The sequence below is a fragment of the Salvelinus namaycush genome, chromosome 27, assembly GCF_016432855.1.
Source record: "Salvelinus namaycush isolate Seneca chromosome 27, SaNama_1.0, whole genome shotgun sequence".
In the NCBI taxonomy this organism is placed as follows: domain Eukaryota; kingdom Metazoa; phylum Chordata; class Actinopteri; order Salmoniformes; family Salmonidae; genus Salvelinus; species Salvelinus namaycush.
The window spans coordinates 24,596,509-24,609,036 of NC_052333.1; the positions used below are offsets into that span (position 1 = coordinate 24,596,509).

General features: G+C 40.8%; 1 protein-coding gene across 2 annotated transcripts in view; it reads right to left on the reverse strand.

Moving 5' to 3' along the window:
• The window catches only part of LOC120022216 (DNA topoisomerase 2-beta-like), a 40,395-nt gene extending 29,395 nt beyond the window's left edge, over nt 1-11,000 (reverse strand). Inside the window, exons 1-4 of one of the 2 annotated variants that reach the window (XM_038966096.1) lie at nt 10,521-11,000; nt 5,178-5,399; nt 4,802-4,892; nt 55-118 (exon numbers count right to left, since the gene is read on the reverse strand). In XM_038966096.1, the coding sequence (XP_038822024.1) occupies nt 55-118; nt 4,802-4,892; nt 5,178-5,399; nt 10,521-10,562 (419 nt within the window). In that variant the 5' untranslated portion in view covers nt 10,563-11,000. Of the gene's footprint in view, nt 1-54; nt 119-4,801; nt 4,893-5,177; nt 5,418-10,520 lie in introns of both variants that reach the window. The other variant, XM_038966095.1, reaches the window with a different exon arrangement.
• Between the last annotated feature and the right edge of the window lie 1,528 nt (nt 11,001-12,528).

Sequence of the window (12,528 nt, forward strand, 5' to 3'; positions counted from 1 at the left end):
TCAAACTGGACTTGACTAATGATCGACAACTGCTGACTGTGCATGTGTACTTACGGATCAATGGAGATCTTTATGGTTGACATGCTCTTATCCCGTTGTTTGTTGTCGGCCGCGTTGACTGTGGAGTAGAGAAAAACATGTTCAAATGAGAAGTAGACTGCAGGGATTCAATTGTGTCGATAGACTATCGAGAAGATACTCACATTTTCATCAAGAGCTTTAGACACACTTGAGAATCAATAGCCTAAATGTTGCCTGGCCTTTAAAATCCAAAACCACATCCTTTCAAGTCTATCATACTGGAAACATATTGAAAAGTCAAATTGACTCAGTCAAGTCTCCTGTCGGTTATACGGTTTGGTTGGCCTGTTTCATTTCAAGCTTTTGCTTGGGTTGTAAGGTGACATGTGTGGACTGACCATGTGTGAGTTATGTCTAGTCAGTAATTATATAGACGTGGTAGGAACTAGTGAATATTTGAGCAGCGAGGACAGACTGCTGTCATTACCTTATCACCACTATAAAACAGCTAAATTAACACTGCGGAGCAAAAAAACTCTAATCTCATGTCTTCTTCCATTGCATATGACTGGATTTCCAGTTGCTTGATCACTCAAGGTAGTGCCTGGTATAAACATACTATTTCAGGACAGGGTATTCATCAATGCAGAAGCCTGACATTTTGCAATACAATAATTGGTTGTACCCCATATTGAATGTGCCAGTCAGCCAAACACATAACATAGACCAGATGCTGCTGCCGCTTGTCTTAATCAGTGTGTAACTGACAACCAATAAAAGATTATCAGACGGCTCTTCATTCCAGACAAATGGCTACATGAGTAAGAGCAAGGAGGGGGGGACAGGCTGTCCACAGAACACACAGGAACAAGCAAGCTCCTCTACACAACAGGTTAAATGTAATAGATGTTTCAGATATATTGTTGGACAAGATAAAAGGCTTGTTTTCATCTCCAGTCACTGGGCAGGAGTACAAAAATGATATCATCCTACCTACAACAATAGATTTACTGAATGTACTGTAAGTCTGTCTGCTAAATCAGGGGTTCCACTGTTCATGACACAAACTGTTCACACCCCTCTTGGCGGTGGGGAGAATTTTGTAGGTTTAAAGCTTATTTCTTGCAATTCTATACATTTTGCCATGTCTAATGTGTATGTGTGTGATTTGAGTGTCAAAAAAATACAAAAATATCTATGGGCTAAAAACCTAAATAAAAAAACGTTAGCTGACATGGACTAGTTGATCTGGACATTTCTGACAAGTTATAAATAGCTCTCTAAGGTATTCAATGACTAACATGACAAGAGGAACTGATGAAGCACTACCCAATTTCAAAATTGCACCTTGTGCATTGTACTATTACAATTTCAAAGAGAGTAAGTTTAAAGCAGGAAGGAGTTCCTTTAAAAAATATATACCCTAACCATATACACGACCGTTCAAAAGTTTGGGGTCACTTAGAAACTCTTGTTTTTGAAAGATTTTTTTGTTGTCCATTAAAATAACATCAAATTGATCAGAAATACAGTGCAGACATTGTTAATGTTGGAAATTACTATTGTAGCTGGAAACGGCAGATTTTTTATGGAATATCTACATAGGCGTACAGAGGCCCATTATCAGCAACCATCACTCCTGTGTTACAATGGCACGTTGTGTTAGCTAATCCAAGTTTATCATTTTAAAAGGCTAATTAATCATTAGAAAACTTTTTGCAAATAGCTGAAAACTGTTGTCCTGATTAAAGAAGCAATAAAACTGGCCTTCTTTAGACTAGTTGAGTATCTGGAGCAACAGCATTTGTGGGTTTGATTACAGGCTCAAAATGGGCAGAAACAAAGGACTTTCTTCTGAAACTCGTCAGTCTATTCTTGTTCTGAGAAATGAAGGCTAGTCCATGCAAGAATTTGCCAAGAAACTGAATATGTCGTACAACGCTGTGTACTATTCCCTTCACAGAACAGCGCAAACTGGCTCGAATCAGAATAGAAAGAGGAGTGGGAGGCCCCGGTGCACAACTGAGCAAGAGGACAAGTACATTAGTTGTCTAGTTTTAGAAACAGGCGCCGCACAAGTCCTCAACTGGCAGCTTCATTAAATAGTACCTGCAAAACACCAGTCTCAACGTCAACAGTGAAGAGGCGACTCCGGGATGCTGGCCTTCTAGGCAGAGTTGCAAAGAAAAAGCCTGTTTTATTGCTTCTATAGTCAGGACAACAGTTTTCAGCTGTGCTAACATAATTGCAAAAGGGTTTTCTAATGATCAATTAGCCGTTTAAAATGATAAACTTGGATTAGCTAACAACGTGCCATTGGAACAAAGGAGTGATGGTTGCTGAAAAATTTAGATATTCCATTAAAATTCCATCCAGCTACAATAGTCATTTACAACATTAACAATGACTACACTGTAGACTACACTGATCAATTTGATGTCATTTTAATGGACAAAATGTGTGTGCTTTTTTTTCAAAAACAAGGACATTTCTACTTCACTTAGAAATGGTATTGTATTATTACACACACAGTACCAGTCAAACGTTTGGACACTCCTACTCACTACATTGTAGAATAATAGTCAAGACATCAAAACTATGAAATAGCACATATGGAATCATGTAGTAACCAAGAAAAGTGTCCAACAAATCAAAATATATTTTATATTTGAGATTCTTCAAAGTAGCCACCCTTTGCCTTGATGACAGCTTTGCACACTCTTGGCATTCTCTCAAACAGCTTCATAAGTTAGTCACCTGGAATGCATTTAAATTCAAATGTGTGCCTTCTTAAAAGTGAATTTGTCAAATTTCTTTCCTTCCTAATGCATTTGGGCCAATCAGTTATGTTGCGAAAAAGTATGGGTAGTATACAGAAGATAGCCCTATTTGGTAAAAGACCAAGTCCATATTGTGGCAAGAACAGCTCAAATAAGCAAAGAGAAACGACAGTCCATCATTACATTAATACATGAAGGTCAGTCAATCCGGAACATTTCAACAACTTTGAACGTTTCTTCAAGTGCACTCGCAAAAACCATCAAGTGCTGTGATGAAACTGGCTCTCATGAGGACCGCCACAGGAATGGAATACCCAGAACTACCTCTGTTGCAGAGGATGAGTTCATTAGAGTTACCAGCCTCAGAAATTGCAGCCCAAATAAATGCTTCAGAATTCAAGTAGCAGACACATCTCAACATCAACTGTTCAGAGAAGACTGCGTGAATCAGGCCTTCATGGTCAAATTGCTACAAAGAAACCACTACTAAATGACACCAATATGAAGATACAAGGACATCCCTGCTGGCCAAACCCTCCCCTAACACGGACGATGCTGGGCCATTTGTGCGCCGCCCCATGGGTCTCCCGGTCGTGGCCAGCTGCAACAGAGCCTGGACTCGAACCCAGAATCTCTAGTGGCGCAGTGCCTTAGACCACTGCGCCACTCAGGAGGCAAGAAGAAGAGACTTGCTTGGGCCAAGAAAGACGAGCAATGGACATTAGACCGGTGGAAAGACTGAAAAACAGCTTCAATCTTAAAGCCATCAGACTGTTAAGACAGCCATCACTAACACAGAGAGGCTGCTGCCTACATACAGACTTGAAATCATTGGCCACCTAAATAAATGGATCAATAGTCACTTTAATAATGTTTACATTTCTTGCATCACACATCTATGTATATACTGTATTTTATACCATCTTGCCTATGCCGCTCTGTCATTGCTCATCCATATATTTATATGTATATATTCTTATTCAATTCCTTTACTTAGATTTGTGTGTATTAGGTAGTTGTTGGGGAATTGTTAAATATTGCTGCACTGTCGGAACTAGAAGCATAAGCATTTCGCTACACTCGCATTAACATCTGCTAACCATGTGTATGTGACCAATACAATTTGATTTTCACTTGGGACTATCATTTGTTTTTCAACAGGACGATGAACCAAAACACACCTCCAAGCTGTGTATTGGCTATTTGACCAAGAAGGAGAGTGATGGAGTGCTGCACCTGACAACCACAATCACCCGACCTCAACCCAATTGAGATGGTTTGGGACAAGTTGGACCGCAGAGTGAAGGAAAAGCAACCAACAAGTGCTCAGCATATGTGGGGACTCCAAGACTGTTGGAAAAGCATTCCAGGTGAAGCTGGTTGAGAGAGTGCCAAGAGTGTACAAAGCTGTCATCAAGGTAAAGGGTGGTTACTTTAAAGAAACTAAAATATATTTTGATTTGTTTAACACTTCTTTTTTGGTTACTACATTCCATATGTGTTATATCATAGTTTCAATGTCTTCACTATTATTGTACAGTGTAGAAAATAGCAAAAATAAAGAAAAACCCTTGAATGAGTAGGTGTGTCCTAACCTTTGACTGTGTGTGTGTGTGTGTGTGTGTGTGTGTGTGTGTGTGTGTGTATATATATATAAAATTGGTCGAATGACATAGCAAAGTACACCTAAAATAAAATCTAACTCAACCAAAAACATTTTAGTCAATTAGCAGATGCTCTTAATCATAGCGACTTAAAGGAGCAATTAAGGTTAAGGGCCTTGCTCAAGAGCACAGACAGATTTTTCACATAATCGGCTCGGGGAATCAATCCAGCTGCTTTTTGGTTCACCGTTAATCTACCTTGAGGGAAGGCCCATCAGAGGCCATCACAGTAATAACATATAGCTTAATAAAAATGAACTGAGGGCTTTAGCTAGTTCATAATGACCACTTTGTCACCTGTGTATGTTCTGTTTTAAAAGATCCTGATAGACTTACCAAGAATTTCATCAAAGATTTTGTATAATCCAGGGACATAAGTGATTTCTCGTAGATTCATCCCAAGGTCTTCATCGAAAACCCACATTTGCTGAAAGGGGAGAAATAAATATCTTTATTGATTAACCATTCATAATACCTCACTACACATCAACAACAAAGAGCAACACCAGATTTCTCTGTTAGATCTAGGTACAGAACTGGATGTTGTTGTGACTAATGTTGTTTAGAAAATGAGTCTTCTGTAGGCACAAAACAGGAGTGAAACAGGAAGACGTTACCCGCCCCCCCCAAAAAAAATTTGCACAATTTTGTTTTCTGTTGCACCCTCCTGAACACAAGCTAGACATCTACAGACATGATGAACCTAACCCACCTGGGTGACAGGTTCCACAGAGCCGATGTAGGTGTCTGGCCTCAGTAGGATGTGCTCCAGCTGGGTCTTCTTCTGGTACACCCTCTCCACTGACATCTTATCTCCTCCCTTCTTCTTGGCTCCTCCACCTCCTCCCTCCGCCTTGCCCCCATCACCCCTGCCGTTCGCAGCCGCCGCTGCCGCGGCCGCCGCTGCCTCCTCCTCCCTCTTTTTGGCAGCATTCTTCTTATCAAAGAGGGTCTGGTATTAGACACATGTGCACAACTTTGTTAAAAATTACACTAAAGATAAATAATTGAACTCTGTGTCTGCAGGCACTAGCAGCTCATTATCAGAGCTGCCCATTAGAAAAGGCACAGCAGTAGCCGTTTCCCCCCCACTTCTACTGTTTGGATAGTCCGACTAGTCCAGTGTAGCCTCAAATTTTTCCTTCAATGCTCCTTTACGATTTGGTTGGTTGCTCGATTAGTGGGTTGGTTGCAACTTGGAAGGTTTACTTGGGTAGGCTAGTTGCCAGGCACACACGCACACAGAAGACACCATTGTTTAAGGCAGTGGATCTCATTGTTAAATACTTAGGAATGCACCTAAGGAGAGGCCATAAAAGTGACAGTACCTGAGGAGCAAACTTTATCAAATAAAAATGTAAATATTGCAAGCATGGGAAAATAAACTGGCAGCAGGCGGGAACAATTTGGGCCGCAGGGGATTTTATATCCTGCCCCAAGTTCTGAGCAAAAAAAACTACTTAAAAAAAATATATATTTTTGTAAATTGTTGGACATAAAAGACTAAAAACACCAGCTCCAAGTATTCCCACGCATAATAGAGATACTGTACAGTGGGGCAAAAAAGTATTTAGTCAGCCACCAATTGTGCAAGTTCTCCCACTTAAAAAGATGAGAGAGGCCTGTAATTTTCATCATAGGTACACTTCAACTATGACAGACAAAATGAGAAGAAAAAAAAAAAGATTATTTTTTCTCATTTTGAAATTATTATGTTTTAGTCAAATATATCTGTTTGGGCTTATTGCGGTCAATTTTTTTGTATACAAATTATTTGTAATTATGTTCCGGCCCCCTGACCATCCGCTCAAGAAGAAAGAAAACGTCCCGCGGCTGAATCTAGTTGATGATCCCTGATCTAAAGTGTATTTGTGTGGTAAGGTATACAATTGATCCAGAGCCCTTGAGCATGCAATAGGCATATATAAACTGTGCAATAACAAACACAGTGGTTGAGAATAATGCAGTCCCTGTCACCTGTGGCCCTTGAGACCAGTTTACATTACTCTATGGGGAGGTATCTGAGCAACAGACCCTCACAATGCTCATCAACCTTTTAGTAACAAACAGTGGACCAAAGAAAGTTCACCCAATATAGTCCATGGTTCACCCCAACTCTCACAGCAAGTCATAATCATCTTATCAAGCCAAAGCATCCATTTAACTCACATGATAGTCCACCACTCAGGGATAGTTGCTTTGATAAGATAACTACAAAAAAGCAATATTGAGAGAATTAAATACTAGGTCTGCTAAGAACCTAATCTTGGTTGCTTAAACGATCTGAAAGAATCCTGCATGACCTCGAGATGGCATCCCTGCCTGCATCTCACGGAGGATGTGAAGACTCCAGGCATTAACTCACGAAGTAGGGTGTAAAACGTGTTTTGATTCAACTAATTTATTATATTGAATGTAGGCTACCTATTCTGTGTGTCCATGTGTTAAAAATTGCCTTGGCTGAGAGGGTAGGCTACCGGCAGTGGTGTAAGGCCTAGTGGAGGGTAAACGCCTTGTACCCAACCTTTTTCAGAAAAATGCATTGAAATGATAGGGAGCGTTACTTTTTTCACCGAGACCGGGAATCAGTTTACCCACCTATTTATTTTACCACTAACTACCGGTAGGCCTATGTGAAGTTCATGGTAGTACACATTGTAGCCCAGTCTAGTCAGTTGACCATCCCGTCTTACCCGCAACAGTTTCAGCAATTTGTCAGCAAGACGCACCAATTAATATAGGCCTCACCAATGGCAATCACTGAACGCCATTATGCGTGGTGTTTTGTAAGAGATGTCTATTTCCATTCATCAAATGGCGTGAATATGCATGCAGTTTGGATGCTGGTATTATTTTGAGTGGACGAACATGCACAGGTAGCCTACTTTTTGAAGTGATTTGTTTGACAATCAGATGAAAATGTCATGACTGGTTGTGTTCATGCCACAATGAAAGGAAAATATTTGTATGTTTAAATTACATCTTTATTATTAGGCCCATAAAAAAATGTAGACGCACTTGCTCAATACAGACCCCTACCCCAATGTCATGGTGTAATTCCCACTCTAACCTCGATGTTGCACAGAACACAATACAACTATGTAGAGTTTACACAAATATTATCTTAGCTTTTTATTGTGAGACTCTAAAAACCCGTGTGAAATGAGCCACATTAAGCATTCAGCCTATTATATAGGGCATTCGGGAAGTATTCAGACCAATAAATGACAAATAAAAACAGGTTTTTAGAAATGTTCGCTCATTTATAAAAAATAAAACTGAAATATCACATTTACATAAGTATTCAGACAATATACTCAGTACTTTGTGGAAGCACCTTTGTCAGTGATTAAAGCCTCGAGTCTTCTTGGATGTGACGCTACAAGTTTGGCAAACCTGTATTAGGGGAGTTCCCATTCTTCTCTGCAGATCCTCTCAAGCTCTGTCAGGTTGGATGGGGAGCGTCGCTGCACAGCTATTTTCAGGTCTCTCCAGAAATGCTCGATTGGGCTCAAGTCCGGGCTCTGGCTAGGCCACTCAAGGACATTCAGAGACTTGTCCCGAACCCACCCCTACGTTGTCTTGGATGTGTGCTTAGGGTCATTGCCCTGTTGGAAGGTGAACCTTTGCCCTAGTCTGAGGTCCTGAGCACTCTGGAGCAGGTTTTCATCAAGAATCTCTGTTCTTTGCTCCATTTATCTTTCCCTTGATCCTGACTAGTCTCCCAGTCCCTGCCGCTAAAAACATCCCCACAGCATGATGCTGCCACCACCATGCTTCACTGTAGGGATGGTATTGGCCAGGTGATGAGTGGTGCCTGGTTTCCTCCAGATGTGACGCTTGGGATTCAGGCCAAATAATTCAATCTTGGTTTCATCAGACCATTCCTTCAACCTCATGGCTTGGTTTTTGCTCTGACAACTGTGAGACCTTATGTAGACAGGTGTGTGTCTTTACAAATAATGTCCAATGGATTGAATTTACCACAGGTGGACTCCAATCAAGTTGTAGAAACATCTCAAGGATTATCAATGGAAACAGGATGCACCTGAGCTAAATTTCACATCTCATAGCAAAGGGTCTGAATAATTATGTAAATAAGGTATCTGTTTTTTTATTTTGAATACATTTGCAAAAATATCTAAAAACCTGTTTTCACTTTGTCATTATGGGGTATTGTGTGTCGATTGAGGAACATTTTAATTTAATCAACTTTAGAATAAGGCTGTAACGTAACAAAATGTGGAAAAAGTGAAGGAGTCTGAATACTTGGGTGTCACAGAGAAGACTGATAGCCCATTTCATGGGTGCACAATCTCTATTTTAGGTTGTACAGTCCAATATGAAGGTTCAATATGCACAATAGGCTGTATAGTAAGCTGATTTCCCACAGTTAAAGTTCTCTAATAAGAGCTTCATATTTGTGTGAACTCTACACAGTTGTGTTCTGTGAGTGACTACCCATTTCGTGGGTGCAACATCCATAGGTTAGGCTGTACAGTGCAATATGAATGTCTGGCATGCTGACCAGACTGCTCACGCGCATGTTGATTTTGTCTACCCACAACAGACGCGATCAGGACACGCAGGTTGAAATATCAAAACGAACTCTGAACCAACTATATTAACTTGCAGACAGGTCGAAAAGCATTAAACATTTATGGCAATTTAGCATTTTAAATTAAATGCACCCGGTCCTCTACTCTGACAATTAATCCACAGATATATGGGTAAATCGAGTTTGTTTCTATTAATCTCTCCTCCGTCAGGATTCTTCTTCTTTGGACTTTATATGCCAGCTGGCAACCAACTTTAAGGTGCCTTACCACTACCAACTGGACTGGAGTGTGGACCTCAGTTAATCTTTCATCACCCACGTGGGTATATCCTCCTAAAAACCAATGAGGAGATGGGAGAGGCGGGACTTGCAGCGCGTCAAGCGTCACAAATAGAAACAAGTTGTATTTTAGCGCCTGGCTACGCAGACGCTCGCGAGCAGTGTGGGTGCAATGATTGTATAACATGCATGTGTACATTTATTTTGGAACGCCAGCGGTGTGGTCAGCATGTAATACACAAAATAGACTGACTGGAAAGGTGATTTCCCACAAAGTCCTGCCATAAGAGCGAAGATGCTAATATTTGTGTAATCTCTAGACAGTTGTGTTTTGTGAGTGTCACGGAGTAGGCTGATTCCCCATTCCATGGGTGCAACATCAATAGGTTAGGCTGTACAGTGCATGCGGGTATGCCCCCAATGCAATTCTAAAGTCAACCAAAAACATTTGTCAAATTAACTTTGTCTTTTGTTTAATTTCTTGACCAAATATGGCACGATTCCACTATTTGTATCCGTTTGAATCACTTTCAATGGTGGATTTTTATTTTGAAGCCGAACCGCAAATTCCACTATTGTCGCTAAATCCTTATTTGACTAGCTTCGCACAGGTCCCAAATTGTGTTACTGCATTTACGGGCTGGAAGCTGCTATAGCTAGCTGGTCAAATGTTGTGCAAATACATTTAAGGAATATGTAAGCATATTTTTTTATATAGATTAGGCTACCTACGAATAACTGTATTTTGAGACACATTTAAGATTCTATATTCAAACGGCGTGCATGCAAAATATGCAAACTGACTATCAATCACACTTGACGTGTATTGCAACAAAGAACTTTTTGGGGCATTGCCATTGGCCAAGTGGCTCATTCACCCGTGCCTTGCAGGAAAGGAATGTTGCCTAATGACATCATCATGTTTACAAAAAACAATGTATCTTCTGACGTTGTTGGACCAATCTGTGACTGTATTTGTGCCGGGCAATCATAGCTAAATTAATATACCAAAGTATGGCCCGTCTTTAAAAGGCGCATGCTAGTTTAAAGGGGTGTATTAGCTGCTGGCTAGTTAGCATCATCACTGGCCATTTTAGAATGTCCAGCTCGTGACAAACTGGAATTTCTCTCGTGCATCGTGGCAAAATGATGAACGCTACCTGGAGCGATAAAGTAAGTCTGTCCAGTAATCCAACATTTAACAAAATAGTAACTTACCACCCAAGTCAGACCCCCGCTTCCTGCTGCGCCGTTGGACATCTTCCTTTTGTTTCCCTAAATTTTCGTGATGCTACTAGCAGATAAAATACTGAAAAGTCCTGCATACAATATAGTCCATAAACTCAGGAATTATTTCAGTCAACGGACCACATTGAGATATTTTCTGTGTTCGTACCAGTTGAAAAATGTCTTGTCAAAATAGTTCCGGATGAGGGAGTGTATCGCGGCTATTGTTAAAATCGACGAGCGGTGGTTAGAACTAGGCCTGAAATCCTCAACAAAGCTTGCTTGCTACTTGCCTAGATTTATAAATTACTGTACAAATTCCAAACGTTAAATAGTTTCACAACATTTCATGTAGTACAAAATCAATTGAAATAATGTATAAATAAAATTGTTTTTAATACGGCTGTAATTTAATACCCTAAATGTTCATTCAGAAATAAAAACACCGCCGCCTGCCTCCATCCGGCTCCACCATCCGCACGGCGACAATCCCAACAGCGTAACCCACCAATCCGGTGCTCGCTTTTCGAGGCACCGGTAATTCAGCCAATGAAAAAATACATGTACTTGCAATTTGTAACCAGTAGGTGGTAGTAGAAACACACCAACCGCAGTACTTTCTCTAACCAATGCACCCATGTAGTCCAGGCAAACTGTATGAAACCACATTTAATCTGTAAAAAATAAACATTTATTATAACGATTGCACAATTTACATATTTGAACAAGAACACATTAACTCCAACAACAACCTCTCCCTCAATGTGATCAAGACTAAGGAGATGATTGTGGACTACAGGAAAAAGAGGACTGAGCACGCCCCCATTCTCATCAAAGGGGCTGCAGTGGAGCAGGTTGAGAGCTTCAAGTTCCTTGGTGTCCACATCACCAACAAACTAACATGGTCCAAGCACACCAAGACAATCGTGAAGAGGGAACGACAAAACCTAATCCCCCTCAGGAGACTGAAAATATTTGTCATAGGTCCCCAGATCCTCAAAAGGTTCTACAGCTGCACCATCGAGAGCACTGGTTGCATCACTGCTTGGTATGGCAACTGCTCGCCTCCGACTGCAAGGCATTACAGAGGTTAGTGTGAACGGCCCAGTACATCACTGGGGCCAAGCTCCCTGCCATCCAGGACCTCTATACAAGGCGGTGTCAGAGGAAGGCCCTAAAAATTGTCAAAGACTCCAGCCACCCTAGTCATAGACTACTCACTACTCAAAAATCTCTCTGCTACCGCAGGGCAAGCGGTACCGGAGCGCCAAGTCTAGGTCCAAGAAGCTTCTAAACAGCTTCTACCCCAAGCCAGAAGACTCCTGAACACCTAATCAAATGGCTACCAAGACTATTTGCATTGCCCCTCCCCCTCTTTTACACCGCTGCTACTCTCTGTTGTTATCATCTATTCATAGTCACTTTAATAACTCTACCCACGTGTACATATTACCTCAACTAACCAGTGCCCCCGCACATTGACTCTGTACCAGTATCCCACTGTATATAGTCTTGCTCTTGTTATTTTACTGCTGCTCTTAAATTACTTGTTACGTTTATTTCTTATTCTTATCTGTATTTTTTTTTAACTGCATTGTTGGTTTGGGGCTTGTAAGTATTTCACTGTCAGGTCTACACCTGTGGGATTCGGTGCATGTGACTAATACATGCATTCACCACAAATAAATGTAGAATACTAGTATATCCATAACCATAAGTGGATACAGACATAAAAACCTATCAATAGTTACATGGCTTTCTGGTGTCCATTCAAACATTACATTTAACAATTACACATATAATATTGGTTTCTTCAAAAGATGAGTGGAAACTCCATAGCAGATGGACTTTAGGCTCACAGGTCATATATCCCTATTCTGTGTCAGGAGCCAGAACCTTGTTATGGCAGGTTGTTGCAGCCAGGCCATACTGATCCATAGTCCCCTTTGAGTTGGAAAGCCATGGTGGATGCCATGTGCTCCCAAAGGCTCAAAGAGGA